At 39.9% G+C, this 21,664-nt stretch overlaps 1 protein-coding gene across 1 annotated transcript; it reads right to left on the reverse strand.

The window, feature by feature from the left end:
* Positions 1–15,501: 15,501 nt before the first annotated feature.
* On the reverse strand, positions 15,502–21,664 carry paqr7b (progestin and adipoQ receptor family member VII, b). The gene is made up of 2 exons (XM_020092704.2): positions 21,500–21,664; positions 15,502–19,106 (listed from the first exon to the last, which is right to left on the reverse strand). The coding sequence occupies exon 2, from the start codon at positions 19,098–19,100 to the stop codon at positions 18,042–18,044; it is 1,059 nt and encodes a 352-aa protein (XP_019948263.1). The 5' UTR covers positions 19,101–19,106; positions 21,500–21,664; the 3' UTR covers positions 15,502–18,041.

Below are 21,664 nucleotides of genomic sequence, written 5' to 3' on the forward strand. Positions count from 1 at the left end.
AGATTTGAAATAGATGCCAGTATTGTTAAAATAAACACATTAGTTCAAGAGAACAGCAGTGAAATTTAGCTATCAAAGTGTTAACGAGTGAACATAAAGAAACAGGAGCCATTTTGAGTTTGGGCACATGAACAGAAATGTCTTTATGCTTACAGTTACAGATTACTTTAGTGGATTCTGTTCACTTTGCATTTTCTATCTTTTGGTCACAAACAGACTCGATCCGACCCGATCTGCAAAGTAACATCACATAACAGTCTTCATAGTTTCTTGCCAACTCTTTAAATCTCCTCTCAAAAACCTCCTCATATCTTATGGTAATCTCACTTGAACTATTGGCTTCACTGCCGCCCCAAATTTCCAGAGGTAAAACTCGATTTTGTCCATTTCATTGAAGATGTTCACAAATACAGAAGAAAATAACACAGAGTACGGACAGAAGGCTCCGTCTGTTTCTGTATAACGTTGAGTGTAATCGAGTCTTAAAGAGTCAAAGCCTGTTGTGCCCCAGTGCCACGGAGATGACATCAGAGATTTGGTCAGTTTGACAATTAAAGGGCCAGAGCACATTCAGAGGGTCAATAGAAACCCACCTCGTCACCTGCCCGAATTCCCTGAGCATCTTTTCAGACCAATATTCTCTACATTTGCATAATGTTGACAATTGACAATTCTCTTCCATTTTGAAGCTGCAGAGTTTGTTCAATGAGCTCCCCACATTCTATCAAGTCTAATAGAAGTTTGAGTTTGTTTTTTAAAAAAGCAGCTTCTGTTCCAGATATGAAACTAGTTTTGATATTATACTGAGGGAATAGAGCTGAGGAAAGCTACACTTATGATGATCCAATCATGGTAAGAAAAACATGTGGCTCTGGATTAGACATAAACAATTAAAAAAGCAATATTAGAAGTGAAGTTGATCGCAAATGAGAACACAATGGTTTTGGATGTGGTGATATGTGATATGTGCCTATCAGCTCTCAGAAGAAGGATCATCCAGTGTCCCCAACCACTCATACAGACAGGTTATTAAAAGTTTATTTTTCATTAGCTGATGTGAAAGACAATCATCCACCTCTGACTGTGTCTAATGTGTGTTGCACATAATCTCTTTTTTGGATTTAACTGAAACAAATATTTAAGAGGTCATACTTATTACTTTGTGCACAGTTAGGAAAAGTAAGGGAAATGTAGATAACTCCTTAATTGCATATACCCATCTTATTCCATATATTAAATATTCAATCAGTTGTGGATCGGTTGAAAGCAATAACATTTGGCTGTAGGAATGGTTAAAAATGCCGTATCAGGATTGGATTTTAAAAACTATTAAAAAAAACATGCAAAGCAATATATGCTGTTGCATAAGGTGTATATTTCATCGTACTCTATTTTGAAACCGATCTGCAATATTCTGGTGACCAAACATATGTTTTGGATAATAATTCAACTTTAAAATACAAGTGTTGTCGTTCCTCTCATCTTTAAAATGAAAACATATTTGATACAACTAACGAGACACCTCCGTAGACTATTTGCAGGTATAGACGAGACACAGGCCACTTTTGTGAAATGATGATTATATCTTGCTAACAAGAGACATAAATGCTTTGCAGGGGAATTATGCTAATGTATGCAAGTTGTTGTCAGGAGTAATTGCAGAAGAAAAAGTGGGGCTTGAAATAAAAAGTGTGAAAAACAGAATGAAGAAAGTTAGCTGGTCTTGATGTTACATTGGTGGCAGGTAAATGGATGTCACGCTGTTATGAACTTTCTCAATTCAGGTGTTCCTGCTGGGCGTACGTGACAACCCTGCATTTCAGCCTGAGATAAAAAGCTGGTTAAAGAGACAAAACACTTCTTTAGATCTATTTGACATTTGAATTCCCAGTGTTCAACACAATGTCACGATAATACAAAACTAAACGCCAACATGAACATGTCACTGCAACAAGATTGTTGTTGAAGAAGATTTTTCGATATGGTTGAAATCTCTGGGAAAAAAATGGAGCTATGTTAGCAAGGTTAGGAAACCTATCACATTTAGTTCTCATCCTCCGAAACAGCTTGTCAGAAAATCTACATTTGCTGAGTTACATTGTCTGTGATCGTGTGAATTTGCTTTTTGGTCGGATTATTTTCATCATCTGTTGTTTTCAACGTTAAGACTGAATTTTTTTTATCTCAAATTTGAACTCCAGACTGAACTTTCTCTTTTCCAAGTGTTCTGTGCTGAGACAAGACTGTTGTTTACATGTGGTTCGAAGTTCAAACCTTGAAGGGATCCAGTATTAAGATTTTTACTTTTAAGGTTTTTTAAGGATCTGACATCTGATCCCTTTGATAACCTCATATAGATATAACTTGGACAACATGTTACAGTATGGCATTAGTGGCTCAGGGTCGTCCACTAACCAGAGGGTTGGTGGTTGGATCCCCACAACCTCCAGTGTGCAATTTGTATTGGGGCGACACTGAACCCCAAATTACCCCTGACCGATGCGCCAACAGTGTATTGAGTGGTGAAAACTATATTTTTATTTACCATCATCCAAATAGCAATTATCTCTATAATGATACTGCCACCTTGCTGAATATCAGTAGATGTTGTTGCTAAAGCAGATTTTATACAGTTGGACTGTGTTGTTGTTAATGCACATTCATTAAGAAGTTTTTTAGTAATTACTGGGTATGGTGACCAACAAAACTGCTAATGTAGAAAGAAATGGCTAAAAAGTAGATAGAGTGTGTACTCTCCTTCAGAAGAATGAACTCAGACATGACCTGTAATAATAATCCATAGGTAACAGCTATAGCCTTGTTTTATTCTGTGCACGTACATATGAATACATTGGTAATAAAGTGGTGGGATGAGTTTTTCAGCACCGTGCAGTTTTTAAACTTGTTGCACTCACACTAAGCAAACAAACCTTTATTGCTTCATTTCTCCTTTTCTCAGTTTCCTTGTCTTAAATCTGGAACAGCGCCTCATATTTTATTCGAGAAAGAGACATATTCATATTGTTGCCCTCCTTGTTAGTTTCCCCCTTTGATTCAACACAGAGACACTAAAGTCAGCGAAGCTTCACTCACTAAATCATACTGATGGCTTACAACAAGTCAGTGGAGGTGTGGGAAAAACAATTTACAGAGGGAGGAAGATGATGCAGATTGCTGCTCCTATCTGAAAGATGAAGCTCGGGGAGGCTGCAGAGCTCATCAGAGAGAGGGAGGAAGGGAGGGAGAAGGAGAGAGAGAAGGAGAGAGAGAAGGAGAGAGAGAAGGAGAGAGAGAAGGAAAGAGAGAATAAAGATTGAATGTCCAGAGCAGCGGAAAGATTGGACACTTTCTATCCACCAAGCGGTTGTCTAAAAACACAGACTCCCTCAGGAGGTGCGGGGGGGATAAGAGGATGATGGAGCGGCGTGGAGCACAGCTCGAGAATCAGGCGGTGGGGCTTAGATTTGCGGGTCTGTCGTACTTGAGCGCAGCAGATGGTGTTAAGTGCAGGGTGTTGAAAAACAGATGAACCAATAAACTCATTAAGTCTGGCTCGTGGGTCAAGAGCGCCATGCCAAGACCGAGAGAGAAAAACCAAGAAATCTGTTGGGGGGAAATCATCTTAAATCAGTGTGTGTGTGTGTGTGTGTGTGTGTGTGTGTGTGTGTGTGTGTGTGCGTGTGTGTGTGTGTGTGTATGTGTGTGTGTGTGTGTGTATGTGTGTGTGTGTGTGTGTGTGTGTACTACCAAACTTCACACTTTGCAGAAGTTACAAAGTATAGCTCTGCAGTTTAGTAATAAGTCCAGGGATTATCGTATGTATGTCTACCGTCACCGTGGGATGTTTATGGCCTTTCTCTATCTCTCTGACATTTTCACTTGCACACCAATAATTACAAATTACTATGTCCTCGTCCCCCACTCATCATAAAGCCTTCACCAACTCATTTGTACATGCAGGCTTCTCCCGGCAACGGCATTTACACAAGCCAGACCACAATACAATCATGACCAGGGTTAATTAAGCCAGCGAGGGGCTCCGTGTTGCAGGATCTGCCTGTAATATTTGATTCCGTCTGTATGTGCAATATCCAGCAAATGTGTTCTTTGCACTACTAAAGCACTTCTTAATTGCATGCAAATAAGAATGACCTGGGTTTATGATGTGAAGCAGGAAATTCTGCTTATCACAGGCTGAACATGAGGGTCTAAATGCAGTGTCTCAATGAAAAGACATTTGTGGCATATCGTCGAAGCCACTAGAAAGACGTCTGCGTTTCCGGGCACTCTGAGCAGCCATTCAAGTCGTATGATTCATGTTTGGAGAGTTAATCCTGCAATCCCTCCTCTCATCGTCCATTTTTCATCCTGACTTCCAAAAACTCTCTCCGCCTTATCCTTCGATATCGAGTCAGGTCTGATCTGGAGTTCTCTTCTATTCCCTTACCTCCCTCAGCCATCTGTCACAGTAGGGTTCTTGCTGCCAAGTATCTTCTTTGTAAAGAGTTTCAAGCTCTTACTGTCTCACACACTCAACATTGGCCTGACTCTCTCTTTTGTAGATCCTGATAAATAGTCAGTCCACGCATTCAGAATCAGAATCAGTCTAACATGCACTGGGATTGACAACAATAGATTTTTCTATGTTACTTTACCAAGTAATATTAAATTCTGTGTTTTACTGTTATTATTCACAGATAGTTATGTCATAATGAACATTGCCCTTAAAAGGTAAAACACAATAACTATATAATAATAATAATAATTAAAATAATAATAATAATGGCTTGAATTTATATAGTGCCTTTCACAGGACCCAAGGATGCTTTACATAGGTTTGTGAGGACAAGACAGAAGAGAAAAGAAAAACTAATAATACAAAACAAAATTAGCAGCAGGGTGGAGCATTAACTGAGGCCAAAGGTGAGAAGGAGTTGTTTGTAGTTTATGCGGGCCTTTATAGGGAGACAGTGGAGATAAATGAGGGTCGGGGTGATGTGATGCCAGGGCTTAGTGCAGGTGAGAAACCTGGCATCAGAGTTCTGTACATATTGGAGTCGTTTCAGGATGTTGTCAGGTAGACCGAACAGGACTCCATTGCAGTAATCCAAGCGGGAGGTGATGAAGGCATGGGATTTCTGTCACGGAATCAGGGAGTGAGGGCCGCAGTCTGGAAATATTTTTGAGGTGGAAGAAGGTGGATTTTGTGACAGATTTGATGTGGGACTCGAAGGAGCTGGTGGGGTCAAGAATAATGCCCAGGTTGCGGACCTCGGGGGAGGGGGAGATGGAGCAGGCAATACCCCCTAGAGTGACTTTTCTTAACATACAACATGAACAACATAAACACTGCAATGCAATAAGAATTAAATAAAGAATTATGTAAACAAAGGGGTTTACGTTGACAAAAAAATCTTTATTTTACCTGTATTTAGTGCAGTTGCCTTCATAGGACAGTGTGTATATGTTGAATATAAAGTACTTTATTATAGTCAACATTATATTCCAGGTTTGTAAGGACGTGTCATTTTAAATGTTCTTTTCAATGCAGATGCTCCAATTACCGACTGTCAGTCATTTAAATATCCCCATTCCAACTCGGACTGTAATATTGAGCCTAGCTACTGTTTAATATTACACCAGAAACATATCGTGAGTGAAACATTGCATTAAAATGAAATTATTACCAGCAGGCTTGTTCACCCATGAATATTGAGTGATGTATTGATTCCTGCTGCACCTCCACACCTCAGCTCTGTGTTTACTGTCACACCTTGTGAAGAAAAAATAGATTTTCATGTGTAAAGTAAAAACAGCACTGACAGGATAATGAATGATTCCCATGTTGAGCATTTCGTGGAGGAAGGATTATTAGAATCAATAAAGATTCATATATAACTTATAGGCCTACGTATAGAATCATTGGAATTTTCTGCAGCATGGGTGTTGATCACTTGTTTTCTCCTGAATTAGTTTTTATAATGTGGATTTTATAATGAGGGTTAAAGTGAAAAATAGAAGAATAGTTGTTCTGAAGGAACCGAGAAGAGGCCATTCAAGAGCAAAACATAATTTACAGCCTCGTCTGTGATATATCCATATCAGAATATGCAGCTGCAAGTTCCGTTTTTATTTTGCATGTTGTGTGCGTTCAGATAACTTTTTATTTCCAGCTGGCAGCCCACAGTGCACTGCATTATGGGACAACAAATACGCCATGTTTTTGTCTACGATTATTACAGCCCTGTGTAAACAGACCCTAAATAGCACACAGCTCGGGGCTGAATAAAAAGTTTGGAGAATTCCTCCTTGACCTTTGCCAGAATGCTTTAGCGTACGCCTTTAAAAGCTTTAAAATGGTTTTTTTTTGTCCCAGAGATACAAACTAGTGCTTGATTAAATATTCTGTTGAAATTCCCCTGTGTTATCATGAATGGACCCCTACTCCTTATCACCTCATGCCAGTCCCCTCTATAAATATTTACCCCAGAGAGTTGTGTCTGCAGAAGAATACCAATTCTATTACAGCAGACCTTCCTGCCGAGGGGAAGAAGTGTGTGGCATGTTGCTGAGCATTGGATTAACTGTGAATAAATTAATACAGCATCTGCTCTTTCTCTCATTCACTTGGCTTTAATATGTTTATATTCATTCTGTATATGTGCTCCAACTGCATTCCCATCTGTGCTGTATATTACCCTCTGAAATTTTTGGGCCGTGGCCATCAGTGTGATGGACGCAGTCTGAACTGCACCACAATCGAAAATGTTTTATTACATCCAGATTTCATCCACAAAAATATTCAATTTAACCATATAGGTCCCCTGTCCCTGTGCTCAGACACAAGCCATAGGAGTGCACCAGCAGCTGGAGTTCTGGTAACAACAATATGGTAATGGTAAAGAAAAGGGCACTTGGAGAGCACATATCTTTGACTACATCCTACAAAGGGAAGAGAAAAAAAATCATGGATCAGCCTGTTTATCAAATTTAATGGGTAAAGCCCCAACCCTCCACAAAGAAATCATGTAAATAATTAGCTACAAGTCATGGTTCAAGCCCTTTAGTGCAATACAAGGAAGCAGCTAATTCGGCTTTGTTCAGTGTTTGTTCAGGAGATTGTTCATGTCGCAGTGAGGTGAATCAGGATCGCTCAAAGGCAGATTGACTTATGTGCAAATATATAGTAAGCCATGCCCACCTTCATTCATCAATACTGCATTTAAGATTGTGGTAAATATAGGAACCCAGAGCATGAACAAATAAACCAGTGTTTATGTTTTTTAATCATCCCAACCTGTAAACTGTATCATTCATCCATCCATTACCTTCTTATCCTTTTAGGGTCGTGAGTAGTGGGGGGTGGCAGGAGCCAATCCCAGCTGACATTGGCCTAGAGGCAACGTGCTCCCTGGACAGGTCGCCACCAAGATACAGAGATAAACAACTCCTCACACTCACATTCACACCCATGGCCATTTTAGAATCTCACATGAACCTAACCCCGATCTGCATGTATTTGGCCTGTGGGGGGGAAGCTGTAGTACCTGGAGAAAACACATGACAACACAGGGAGAGGACACAAACTCCACACAGAAAAGACACCAGCCGACCCAAGAACCCTCTTGCTGTGAGGATAATAATTTCTATTAAAAACTGCATTAGCTTAAACAGTTGGGTTGCCATGTTTGGTTTTGTGGCAGTGTGTCTTCTTTTTTTGCCGCTCTCTAATTTGTTGAGCCAGCTGTCAAAAGTAGGGAGATGACTCACGAGTGCACGTGGGCGTGCGCCTCGTTAAGCCACAAAGAGTTGCTCTCCACACGGCTTGAAACACATTTTGGTTCCTTTCAAGGGCAGATTCTTTTAAAGGACTCTTGAGCTCCCACCAAAATGCAAACCACTGTTATCTCCATCACAGGCATTTGCTTGAAGTGAGCATGTCATCAATCTTTCATAAAATCTACATCATGATTCCTCTGGACTCGAAAGTGGCACTGACATAAATTCTAAATAGCACCGTAACAAATTTTCAAATTGGTTGCAAATGGAATGCAGCCAGACTGTATTATGCTTATGTATCAGCAATTATGCAATAATCTGTTTTTCAAAGACCTAAAAAGATATATAAATATATATATTTGGTGTATTTTCTGACATATCAAATTTGTAATTAGCCCCTCGGCAGGATTGGCTCCTTAAATAAGGTGGCAATGTCTATTAAATTAATAATCCTCCAAAACCGTTAATGTTCCATACGTCTGTCCAAATGATAGGGTCTGAAATCCTACATAAAATCACGATTACTCTCAATGTTAAAGTAAAAACATCAAATGCACAACACAAGTCAGAACTAGTGCTGAGGTGAATTGGGATAAGATGGAACTTCTTTGCCTGAAGAATGAAAAACTCTCTCAAACCAAGTTTAAAAGTGCTGCTCTCTCACAGTGGAGAGGCCGAGGGGAAAACCTTAATCAGAAACAGTGTGACAGTCCCAGAGTTTTTATCAGCGCTGCCCCTCCTCTCTGTGATTTAGTTACTGGGCCTGTGCTGTCAGCCCGAGCGGCCATCCATTAGCCTGTGTGGATCCACGAAGCCGCCAGCTCCAAAACACGACGATTGCCTCCACCCAATTCCTTGTTTTCCCTCAGACACTTCTATTTAGATTTTGTCAAGATACACTCATCGCATTAGATGGATTGTTTCAGAGTGATGTGCGTTTCCTCTACATTTTATATGCATCTTCCCATCCTTTTGTTAGCTCTCCCAGCTCATCTCCTCAGCAGATAAGAAAAAGGATTTGTTACATGTACTCAGGCCCTCGGAGGTTTACATTATTGTGGGCCTGTTTAAGAAGCAGGCCTTGTTTATCATTTTGTGTGTTTTTAAAAAAAACCTATTACACAGCTTGAATTACGAAGCCACCATGCTGAGGGAATCTCGGAGCCACAGGTGGCGTGCCTTCATGACAGGATATCAGTTCACCTATTTTCCTCTCTGATAATGATAAAGCTAAAATGACTTAAAAGCATGCAAAAACAAAAACGTATTCTTTATTGGCAATATAATGGCGAATATGATGAAAGCACAGCATGGTTTAACATATGCCATGCCAAGTATGTGTACACATACTAGGAATTTGACTCCAGAGTAATTGCACTCAGTGTACTTACATAATTAACTATATATACAAATAGAGTTACAACTGTACAAGACAGTAGTGCAAATAAGATATGGGTAAAACCAAAATATTGAACTACTGTTTTATGCAGTTGGAAAAAATAATCATCCTTTTCTCCATTTAAACAGAATATCTACAGTTATCTAAGCATTTTATTTAAAAAAGTTAAAAACAAAGGCCAAATGGACAACACACCTAGAAACCAATGTAGGCGTTGACGACAGAACATACGCATCATATACAATCTGTGTTCCGCTCCCTAAATTACAAAGTGAAACCAAACTCGCTGTGTTTGCACAACAAGCATTATACTGATATATATTGAACTTGCTATTGCTGGAAACTATATTGCGATGATTACTTATATTGTTGTATCGAGCTTTACTTGGTGAATAATGATGAATAAATCAAACATTAATAATTATTATTCTATTGCATCCACCATACACAATACCCAGTTCAGTTCTTATATGGCTATAGACTTTCCTCTACATTGAGGGCACAACGTTTCACACCAAATCATCCTCTCACAGGATGCTCAGCTGTTGCTGAATAAGCCGGTTTAGGCTGTAGAAAAGGGATCAGAGGGGGGTGCCAGTTTGAAGCGGCTCTCAGGTCGTCTGCTCTTTGAAGAGGAGCGGTCTATTCAGCGAGGCTGAGCCAATACCATATAGCGCCATTTCCCGTTATCATCTCTTCACCTCCCCAAAATTCAATTTAACATTTTCTCTGCTAATCCTCAGTGTGGATGGAATCCTTGAAAAAGTCTCAACAATAAGTGAGCCCAACCAATTGCATAATCCAAGACTTACATTCAGTAACAACTTAAAACTGAAAGAAGATAACTCTGAGCAGCGACTGTATGAGCATTGTTCTGTCTTGCTCTAGACTTTCATCATTCAGTTATTTTTAACGGTGCGTCATAAAACAAGTCTTCAACATTGATTTCCAATATATAATATTGCCAAGATATTAAAACTAGTGATTGTTGAAACTTGAAATGGTTTTTCATTTCTTTCAGCAATGAGCGACTTGTTCAAACACTTCTATCAGAGAATTTAAACCAGTGCTGCTGGTGCATGGGTAATTGAATACTGCGTATCAAGGAACAGAGATGAGCAGAGGAAGGGTACAGATAGGCTGCAACAAATGGATCCGCAGCCATCTGGAGTCTTTTGAGAAAACTCATACAGCGGAAAAGTAGGAGGAGGAGGGGGCTCTTCACCAGGTGATGGGTTTTTAGAATTGGAACATAAAGACTCCACAGTGAGGCACAATGAGAAGAAGAGAAAAGCTCGACTGGGTGAGAGGATCGGGGCTTGACATTTTGACAAGCACATAACCATCAAAACTATAATTTATTCAATAAGCCTTAGATATTAAGCAAACACTGCAGTGTCCCAATTCCAGGCTGCATACTTACTGTGTACAGTATGTTCAATATAACATTTATTGTGCAGTAGGTTTTTGTTACTTGAGATACAAGAAATGAATGAACTGAACTGTTTTACAGAAAAAAGTATTTTGCCATCGTTATGAGAAGTAATATCTGATTCCTGCCTCTAATATTCTATTAGCACATCAGCAGAATCTTTATCTATTTGTCAGCAATGGTCAGTCACTGAAATCTTTAATTTTTACAGAGAGCAAGTCATCTTAGATTAGCACAAAAACTGGATTTAACCATCTCTTTTAAAGGTCACTAATTCACACTTATTTATGTTGTATGTGAACTTCTTCATCTTAATGCTAAGCTAAATAAACCAGTTTCATATTACTGCACAGACACAAGAGCTGTATCAATGTTTACATGTAACTCTTGGCAGGAAAGCAAATATTAATATTTTGAAGAATGTTGTATCCACTTTATTTTATTATTTTTCCCTGCGTGAACATGACACAGTCTGAAAATGTAGTATGCTGCAAACACAAGCCCATATCAGATGGCCATGAACTCCGAAGGTTTGAGTTACAGTAGAGTACAGTGAAGGAATTATGTTTGCTGCAGAGGTATATTGGCTATCGTGTCTCAACTCAAAGTGAGCAAAAGGTTATTCAAACAGTAACACCCACAAAATAAGTCTCTCTACCCTGTAAACTGCAGTAGCAGCAGCCTGCTGGGAGAAAAACACAATGTCCAGGCTTCCTAAAGTTTCCAGCTTTCTGGTTATCTGGGTATAACGTGTTGGGAGCCTGTGACCCTGCAGTATACAGAGAGGTTAAGGGGCAGAGGGAGGGAATTCATTATCCTTGAGCTGTTTCGAGCTTTGGCAAGACAGAGAGAGAGAGAGACCTTCAGATAGAGCATTCGTGCTTTCTCCTCACCTCCGCAAGCCTCCAGTATCTCCTCAACCAGCCCATGATGAATAGGCCTGATCAGGGGGCGAGCCGATTTGTGAAGCAAGTAGCACAGAGGCAACTGCAGAGATGAGGAGGAGCTAAGTCTCTGCTGGAAGAGACTGAAGCTTATAGGTTTCTAAAATCTGACAGTGCTGTAGAGTGAGCGCTTCAGTATATATCTGTGCCAGCGAGGACAATGCAATGACTTTGAGATTAAAACGGGGGCTAATTCTCTCATGATATTAGATGTTACAGTGAGTCAGCGCCTCATTATTCTCTTTATACAAAGCTGCACTCACAGTGTAACTTATGAGGGATTCTTCTCAAACAACCATTGATTAACTGGAGCCTCATAATTCATATGCTGTCTACCTTATCAACCTCATTATATATTTCTGTTTCTTTTACCCTTATCTGCCCACTGCACTCTGACTCTGCTATAAAATACACATGACTGATGATAAACATAACTGGAGATTCTGGGACTGTAAGAAGCAATACCCATTTTAGTAAATGGGACTTAATAAAAGGAAGCCATATAAAACACAAGAATTGATTGATAAGCTCAGTATTGTCTGTATGTTAGCTGGATGAAATAGTAATTGTGTGTTCATGTGGTGTCGGAATAATCGCAGAAATTATTCCAACCTGGAAAATTGATGTGAAAGTCATCAGAATGTGGAAGTTTTACCAAAAACAATGTTCCTGCTGACCTGCACTCACTTTAACTTATAAACACAAACACTCATAAAGAGTTATTAGTACATGAAGTTTACTTAGTGTTTGTTTGATTCACTCCAGATTTTATAAGGCATCATTTAAACATGATGAAAAACACGAGACGTGATGTGCACAACCAGGACTCAGTGTTAATGTGACTGGAGAGATCCGGATTCATGATCGATTGATAACTAAATACATGATTATAGGTTTGTCATCCAAATCATAACCATCCCATGAATAAAAAACGGAACAAATTCACATTCTACCATTTGTTGATGATAGGCTAAGCTAAGCTAACCATCTCTTGGCCTCGCCTTCATATCTAGTAGACAAAAATGAGAATCAATCTCCTCTTGAGAAGAAAGCAAACTAATTGCGGGTCCCAAAACTATAGGCTGTATTTTCAAATCTACACAAGAACAATAACAGATGTTTAAAGTCTTCACATTTTCAGGTGAACCCAGCCTTTAGAAAGGAAAGCATGTGTTCTGACTTCTGTTCTGTGAACTTATACAATTTGTACCAAAAAAACTGATAGTGTAAAATGAACATTTCAAAGTCAAGCAAGTTGCTGCTGTGTAGCTACTTGAACATGCACCATTATTAGTCATGAGAACAGACTGGAGGACAGGTATTGCGTTTTCCATTTCGATTCAGCTGTAATTTGCGGTCTCGTACGGCTTTCATCGGTTCCTGATATGATTACATTTCTCATAACACAGTGATTTTACCAAAGCTTTTCTCTGAGTAATAAGAAAAGTAAGAGACCGTATGAAAATGCCATACTAACCAAAGATAGACGGGGCAAAAGGTTGGCTGCCTGTCACCTGGCAAAAAAAGAGCCAATTTAATAAGTCTGAGTGAAGCCGTTCCCTCTTGCAAGTCAAACCTTTAATTACAAAACACAGCAGGAGACCAAGGCCGCATGTTACCCCGGCAACCTTGATACAAATCGTACAGAGCAAATAAAGCATTTAAAAAGGAATCGAGTGGAGCAATAACTTTGCAGCACAACTTGCAGACAGAGGGAGACGAGACTATGGAGCCGCGAGGAGATGGACGACGAGCTGCTCCAGAAACTGGCATTTGAAAATTGATGGAGTCCGGGGAAGTAATTGATACTTCGAGGACAGGAAGCAGGCTGTAAGGCAATTATCACCATCTCTGGCATTTGATTTAAGACCGGCAGAGTGTGTAATACTGTGAATTAATCATATCCAAGGTAGATACATCAGGAGCTCATTTCTGCCTTAAGTTTCAATGATTCTTCTCCATCACCAGAAAATGTACTTTAGAGATGTTCTAATTAGCGGATCATATGAATTTCCACTCACTCAGGATAAAAATGTGTGTGTGCATGTGTGTGTGTAAGAGAGGCATAGCTTGATGGCATAGTTACTTTATATGAATGGATCGAGCATCATCATTAGCAACACTCCGAACAAATATCAACTAAAGCCACAGCGTCATGTCAACCCACACATTTAGACTGATGGAGGAAACTAAATAAACATATATAGTTTCCACACTGGAGCCACCATGTCCACACATTCAGGAAAATGAAACTGATGATGCCGTTCCCAAAGAACATCTGCATGAAAGACAAATAGATCTCATCATTCTATATTAATCTTACACTATTAAGCAAAATTACAGCGTTTGTTAATTAACACTGAGCATTTAATTCAACAGAGGAAAAGACATATAGTATGCAGTTCGGAAATGCAAGCTGCAGATGGCTTATGATGAATACCTAGTGCAACAACAGCAGGGCATGCCTATCAATAAAAATGTATTAAACTGTAATAAACTGTCTTGATTGACCTGCCAGTTAATTTTAAAGCACTGGGATACATCAGCAGTGAATGTTTGGAAAAGACCGCAGATCATTTGTGCCCCCTAAAGGAAAGATTCACTCTCTTAAAGATTACTCCTGTGGGATGAAGTCGATCTTATAAGAGTGATTCAGCTCCTCTGTCCAAAAGAACTCAGATAACGTTAAAGGACACAGTTTAAAATGAAGAAAATGATAAAAAAAATAAACCAAATAATTGCCTGTGCATTTATATTTAACACCTTTGCACTGTACCAAAGAGACTCATCTGTTTTGTTTCTGCCCTTGAAACTAACACAATGGTGCTTGTCGTCTTGCAGCAGTAAATATGCCAGTGGTGTCATAATTTGGTTCATTACATTTTTAATAAAAATTGGAATCATATGACCTCTCTTAATATTAACATTTTCTCATTCAGTGACTCATTTGTGCTCATTGCTGAAAAGGTTATTACTGAACTTATTAGCCATTGAAAGCTGCTTTACTTAGGTTGTGTCTGGGCCTTGCTTTTATGAAAATACTTGATGCTCTTTCTGTGTGTGTGTGTGTGTGTGTGTGTGTGTGTGTGTGTGTGTGTGTGTGTGTGTGTGTGTGTGATCCTCTAGAGTCAACATCACAATCCTCTCAACATGTTTGAGTTTTATCTTTGGTGTAACCAAACAACAAGGCTGCCCTCTGGTGGTGAGGATGACAAATGATATTGTATAACAGATACTATATCTGAGACATTTTTTTTATCTTTATTGGCCATTACTAACATTAACCACCTCATTGTAGTCCAGGTCCATTACTCTAGTGAGTTCAGAAGAGAGAAATATTAACTACATGCTGTAGATTTTGAATGACTGTATAACATTATTTCACTTCGATTATAAGTATTAAAAAATATATTGAAATATTTCTAAGGCAGTTTAACTGTCTGCAAGGTTAAGAAAGGCCAAATACAGTATATATGCAATTACAATTCATAGTACCAGTAAATAAAATGTATTATTTATGGTGGTATTAGGTTTTAGTGATTGGTCTATGATAATAAATATACTTCATAATGATGAACAATCAAAAATATATCAAGATATGTATCTAGAAACAAAGAGAAGAGAAAGCATAATAATTTGAATCTTAAACTGTGAAAATTTATACTGAACCTCTGAATTAATAGAATTTAAATATTTTACTTATTATTTCATCTGACCTCATGTGGAATGTGGAATTCTGTGAAATTTTAATTAAAATTCTTCGTGCTTTTTAAATAGTGAACACTTTCAAAAATGATGGAGCCTAGAAAATATCTGTGTGCAAAAGTGCAGTATGCCAATGCAGTGAGCTCAGTTAAAACTTTCATAAAGGTGCATAGTTGCTTATAAAACTGCTTTTCTTTGCTTCTGAATGTTGCCTCACCTGTGAAAAATGAATGAGAAGTTGATGTCACTGTCACACTTTAATTTTTTTTTTAAATACCACAGAATATTAGTACAGTCAGCCACACATAATTATAGAGGCAGAACACATTCTGGTCGCTCTCAACCTGCTTTCATGAAGGAGTAAAAAGGAAACCATGGGTGGCATCAGAGGCTATGTTTGTATACCAACACTCACGTTGTCATGGGTCACTTTTGGGGACATTAATAAGAACACTAACCCAAAATTCAGCTTTTTCCCACCATTTGAGGCCTTTGTTCCCAATTAGAAAATCCTTTCCCAATTACCTAGTATTAAATCTGAGATCTGTCCCCAAACGCAGCCTATGACACAGACACACGTATATAGAGTGTTGGCTATATTCCAGTTAAGATCATCAGTGTAAATTGGCACGAGACTCAAGATCGTCTCTGACATAATAATGTCCCGTGGTTTCCCTCCAGCTGCTCCCTCCCTGTTTGAATAATACTGAATTATCTGCAACACATGGGATAGAAATTTAAACCCCAGCTTTAATAGTTTTTGGTCCTTTTAACGATCAGGACAATAATGTTATGTCACAGGCCGGGCTGATGAGGGACTTTGAGGCTTTATGTGCCATCATCAACCCATAATGAAGCATCAGACCACATGTGCAAAATGAGTTTTACGCACAACAGCTTTGATCTTTTTGCCAACCAATTTATGACCCTGCACAAAAAGGCATAAAAGGGAGGTGTCTTGCAGAGGCGCTCCTGAAATTGAGAACAGTTTCACCCTGGTAACTGGATTAAAACACACAAACACCAGAGTAACCACAAGAACAGCAGACGCCTCCATGCATGTAAACATAGCCAGTGTTGACAGCTACAGTATATACAGTGTGGATTCAGGCAGTGCATGATGAGACCAGGTCAGTACAGTCAACAGTTAAAAGGTTCATATTCACGGGCGTTGAGGTTTAAATCTCACCAGTCACATGTTTGCAGTCAGGTCAAGAGATGAAGTTAAGAAAAGAATTAACCCGTCACCTCTGACATTCTGTCTCTGAATTCATCTTCCAGTTGTGCCATCACTGAAGCGACAACAGATTCATTGGCACATTAAACATCATCATGAACAGAGAGTGCTGCAATGAATATAAATAATTTCTGACATTTAAGATTTTGTGAGATAAGAATCTTACACATTTTCAGTGAGCCGTGTGTTTTATATATCTATAACAAAAGTCAACAGAGAGAAGAAAAGTTAATAAACAAGGGGGACTCTTCAGAGTAACAGTGCAGTAGAATGAAATGGTGTATTCATAGCCATTAAAGCATTGATAGTCAGGACGACACCAGACATAAAGCCGGCTCTGAAAGAAGGCTGCACAATGAGAGAGTGCTGTGTTCCACCAGAAAAGAAAAAAATGCGCTCAGGTCTGAACGCTACTGATTGAGAGAAAATGGGATGCAGATGACTTTTAGAGAAATACAGCTTATTTACAGGATAAGAAAGAAGTGCAAGGCTAAGCTTTCATAGACATTCACACACTTAATATCCACAGTATATACCAAAAGACATGCGTAGAGGCACATACATAATCATCATACAAAAACTAAAATAAGCCGAAAGCAGAACACCAGTCAGACGCGGCTATTGTGAAAACCGGTCAAACCGATGTTGAAAAACAACGCACACAGAAGCATCGATATCATGGGAAGTGAAAAAGGCAAAAGCTGATGTTCCAGCCCTTTGAATAAAAATGAACACGACCACAACAACAAAGTGACATCAGTAATTTTTTGTCCATCTCTTAGCCAATACTGAGTGCCAGCCTCACTTTCAACATTATTCGACAGAATGGTATCACCTGCATAATTATTCTATTTTTTGTTTTTAAATAAGATGTACATATTTGGTTTTCAAATTGGATTCTCCACTTCCTCATCACACGTTCAAACATTTGCATGGCACAGAATTAGCGCCTTGATAAATTAAAAATAGAAAAAGAATTCAGCTCTGATCCCCTAAAGAGAGGACCAGATTCAGATTGGAGAAAAAACATTGAGTGTCAGAAAGGTAACTAGATAAGAACACCAGTCCAAATTGGATTTCAATTGGTATTTGACTGTGATGTACAAAATGTTATGGGACTGCTAAAATAAATACTCGCATGATTTGAAATGCTACAAATATATTAAGACATTGAGATATTTCTAAATGTTATTCGGTAAAAGGCATCTTTACAAACCAGTCTCTCTTTTTCAGCTCACCTTGACAGAAGTGTATTTTTGTACTGTAAAGTAAAACATTCCCTTTAGACTAAGACTAAATAAAACCTTGCAGACTAATAAAAGATCAGAGTAGAGATGCAAGGACTTGTTGTAGTGTTTAACTAGACAAATTGTAAGATTCCCTTTTACTCAGTGAAATTCAAAAAACACAATTATAGCTCACTGTAGTTTGGCAATTCACAGTCACTGTCACAAACTGATAAATTTCAATAACAAAAACATTTTTCTTTTTTACGACAGAGTAAAATTAATTACTTTTCTTATCCTTTTACTCAGATTTTAACTCTTACTCCTCCTTCTCGTGGAGAACGGCACGTACACGCTTTCGTACATAAAAAGCGGTGAGAGCACTGCAGCAGGCAGTGAAGATGAAGAGTGCAACGGCATCATGTGCGAGATCGCCGTGGAGGCGCTCGTAGAGGGGACGGCGCTCTGTGAAGTCTGTTCGCAGCGCTTCGATCTGCGTCAGGGTGCACACCACCACGAACACGTGAAAGATCTGGTGGCCCTGTCCGATGAAGTCACACTTCCCAGGGAACAAGCTCTCCGGGTGCGGGCAGCAGAAGAAATAGGCGCTGATTAGGAAAAAGACCACATGGTACAAATGGTACGCCACAATTGGGTCGGAGCAGCCGTCCCGGTAGCAGCTGTAGATGCGGTGAACCACAGGGCTTATGTCTAGACAGTAAGCCAAGGCTGACGGCACCACTTGGAAGAGCTTGAGGACAAACTTGGGAATCTCAGGACTGGCATATTTGCCGTAGCAGCAGCCGAAGCAGGTGAGCCAGGCCAAGAAGGCTGCTGCAGGTAAAAAGAGCCCTTGGACTCTGGTGTGCCACTCTTTCTCTATGGCGTAGTAGTAGTGTGCCAGGGCACTACCATACTGGTAGACGGCCACCCCCACGTAGTCGAGGAAGTAGAAGCTGTAGCAGGAGAGCTCAGACTTGGCAGAGAGGAGGTGAGCGAGCGCGCTGAAGGAGAGGTAGGTGAAGGCTGCCAGGAGGACGATGAAGAGGGGCTGAGCATGAGGGTCTCGCAAAAAATCAACCGTCTCCGAGATCTCCTGCCACTTCACCAAGATGATGAAGGCAGCCAGCAAATGGGTCCACACATTGAGGGTCTCGTTGTGCCTTTGGAAAAGGGTGAGGAAGTAGTAGCGCCAGCTGTGGTCCGGCTGTCTGTAGCCGGTGAGGATGTGGCGCTCGCGGAACACCCAGGGTACATCGCACACCTTCACGGTGCAAGGCAGCGTGGGGAAGGCCGACTCTAGCAGCTGAGGGATCTGTCGCAGCTGCTGAGCGTTGATAAACAGGCGACCGATCTGCTCCATCACCACCGTCGCCATGGTAAACTGCAGACGAGAGAGGAGGGCGGAAAGAATGAAGGAACAGTCAGTCAGCTGGTCGGTATCAGTCTGGCCTTCAGATGCTGTCAGATACTGTGTGCAGCTGCGTGTATATGTGGATAAATGCATGTACAAAGTGAGACTGTCAGTTTGCTCCCGCTGCATCACCACTGATACAAAACAAAGACGCTTTGAAAATCAATGGATCATTTCAGTCAGTCAAATGAAACATCAAACATTCACAGCGTCCAGAGTTTGTTTGTTTCCTGTTTAAATGATAGTTGATCAAACTAAACAGGATAACTGTCACATGGGGTTGAGAGAAATAACAGGATTATCCCTTTTTTTCTTAAAAGTCATTAATTAAAAAAGGGTTTTTAAATGTTATATTTGTAAGTTTATTATAAAGTAAATAGAAAGGGTAAATAAAAACATCCTCTAATAGACAGGATCCTCGATCAATAACATTTTTCAGTCACTTGAGGTTTGTGAGAGAAATTGAACGCACCAACTTACTAATACCTTTATAAACATGTTACCAAACACTAATCACATTCAGACATTGAGCAACATTAGGATTCATCTAGAGCTGTTAATGGTCACATGAATAATGTAACTGTCCTTTTACCTCTGTTTTGGTCTCCACCAACAGCTTGTTTATCACTGTTCAGTGGGCATTGGTAGTACTGGAAAATATGTTACAACATAAAGTGTGTGCGAGTAGGTTGCTTTGATGGGTGATTCTATTAGGTGATTATAAATGGTGATCCATGGGTTAACCCAATTAATAAAATCCTTAATCATGATATATGTGATATGATATCACAATATCAACATTACTAGTGCGATAGTACATGTTCTTAACACCCAGAGATGTAGGTATTGAGAGTTTATGAACAGTTACACAGTTTATTCATTGTTCTATTCTTCTGTTTAAAATAAAGTAATGGATACTACATTCAATTGCCAAGTCTTAAGGTCTTGGTGGTCAAGGTTTACATTAATATTGAGGGCTACAACCTCTTCCACACATGACAAAAGTAACACAATCAAACAAATTCATCATTAAATATTTCATAGAACCCTAAAGAGACTCTTTAAGCCATAGACACCAGCAGACACTTTAACTGTAACCATGTTCAACTCCTGCTAGTTGTGGGTCCCCTTGTGTTTTTGTCTGGTCTTCGCCCTGAGGTTTTTTTGGCTGAATATTTAGGATAGTTGTCTGCTGAAATAGTTTTTGAAAATCTAAGACAAGAATGAGCTTGACTGTCCATGGACGAACAATACAGCAACGCACAACCGACCAAGAAACACAATGCGTTGTTTTAACTTTCACACTTGGCATTGTAATGTAGTGGGCCTATCTAAAATTCCCTTGGGATCATTAAAGTATCTATCTCTCTGTCTCCCTATGAAGCTTAAAGAACAAAAAGTATATACGTCTAAATATTTTTGATCCACTATGTAAATGACACGATCACAGCAGTGAGGAATGACTTACGATATGGATGGAGTCTAATAACATGAGATCATTTGCTTGTTTGGGTTTCTCCACTTCAAATCTTGCTCAACTGGTTTTGCTCTCACCCTTCAGTTAGTAGATGACTTTAGGTGACATGAAAACAATATGGAAAGTGTGAGATAAGGTTCCTGAGATGTTTTGCAACAGATTTTGTTTTTCCAATTGTTGCAACACCAACATTTTTTCTGAAAAGTGAAATACAGTAAGACTGACTATATGCAGGCTGTGCTCTGTTTCCTGGGCTGCAATTAACATAAGCACCAACACACAGGATTAGGACCAGGATTAAATGGTCATTTCATTGATGAGATGGCCGCAGATCTTTCTCCTCTCGCCGGAGATGTGGTGAGAGCAGGCCGGCTGGGATGCGCGCAGGCCGGGCGAGGATCAGGAGGAGACGCGTGGAGTGATGAATGAGAAGACATTACGTAACATAAGCCCATCCGAGTCCACACCCTCCTCCTGCTGCTTCAAAACAAGGGTTTCAACGCTGTAAAATATTCATGGTGACAGGGAAATGCTCGACTATAACCGTGGAGGATATTTCGAGGTGTTGGTTTGAAACCCAGGCCTGCGTAAAGGGCCTGTTGCAGATTATTCCCACCAGCAGAACGTGCACCTGATCGATGTTTAAATTCCGGATATAAATGCATTAAACCATTAATCCCCATGTGCATCACACACATCCACCGTGGAGCTGAATTCAACAAATATCGCTGCACTGTCCTGGAAACCTGACAGGCGGGTTTTTTTTTTTTTCTTTGCGTCGAGGCGCATCTGAGCTCCTTTACACGCGATTTCACTCGATCGCCTCGGTGGAGGATTAAACCGAGTGATTGTGCAGAATAGACAGAGCTGGTGTAAAGGGACGTACCTGAGGATGTTCGGATCAGTCCAGAGTATGTGGTGTAGCCGAGCAGGATGTAGATAACATTGTTTGAAGGAGGGAGCGGATGGAGGATGACCGTGAAGAGAGCAGCGCCTGGCGGCTCTCAGCGTGCAGCTACCGGGAGGAGACGGGCACCGAGTGACGGGCGCC

Source organism: Paralichthys olivaceus, chromosome 13, assembly GCF_024713975.1.
Source record: "Paralichthys olivaceus isolate ysfri-2021 chromosome 13, ASM2471397v2, whole genome shotgun sequence".
Classification (NCBI taxonomy): domain Eukaryota; kingdom Metazoa; phylum Chordata; class Actinopteri; order Pleuronectiformes; family Paralichthyidae; genus Paralichthys; species Paralichthys olivaceus.

Bases quoted from the DNA above. Each gene is read 5' to 3' on its own strand.
- paqr7b (XM_020092704.2), bottom strand. From the start codon at position 19,100: ATGGCGACGGTGGTGATGGAGCAGATCGGTCGCCTGTTTATCAACGCT.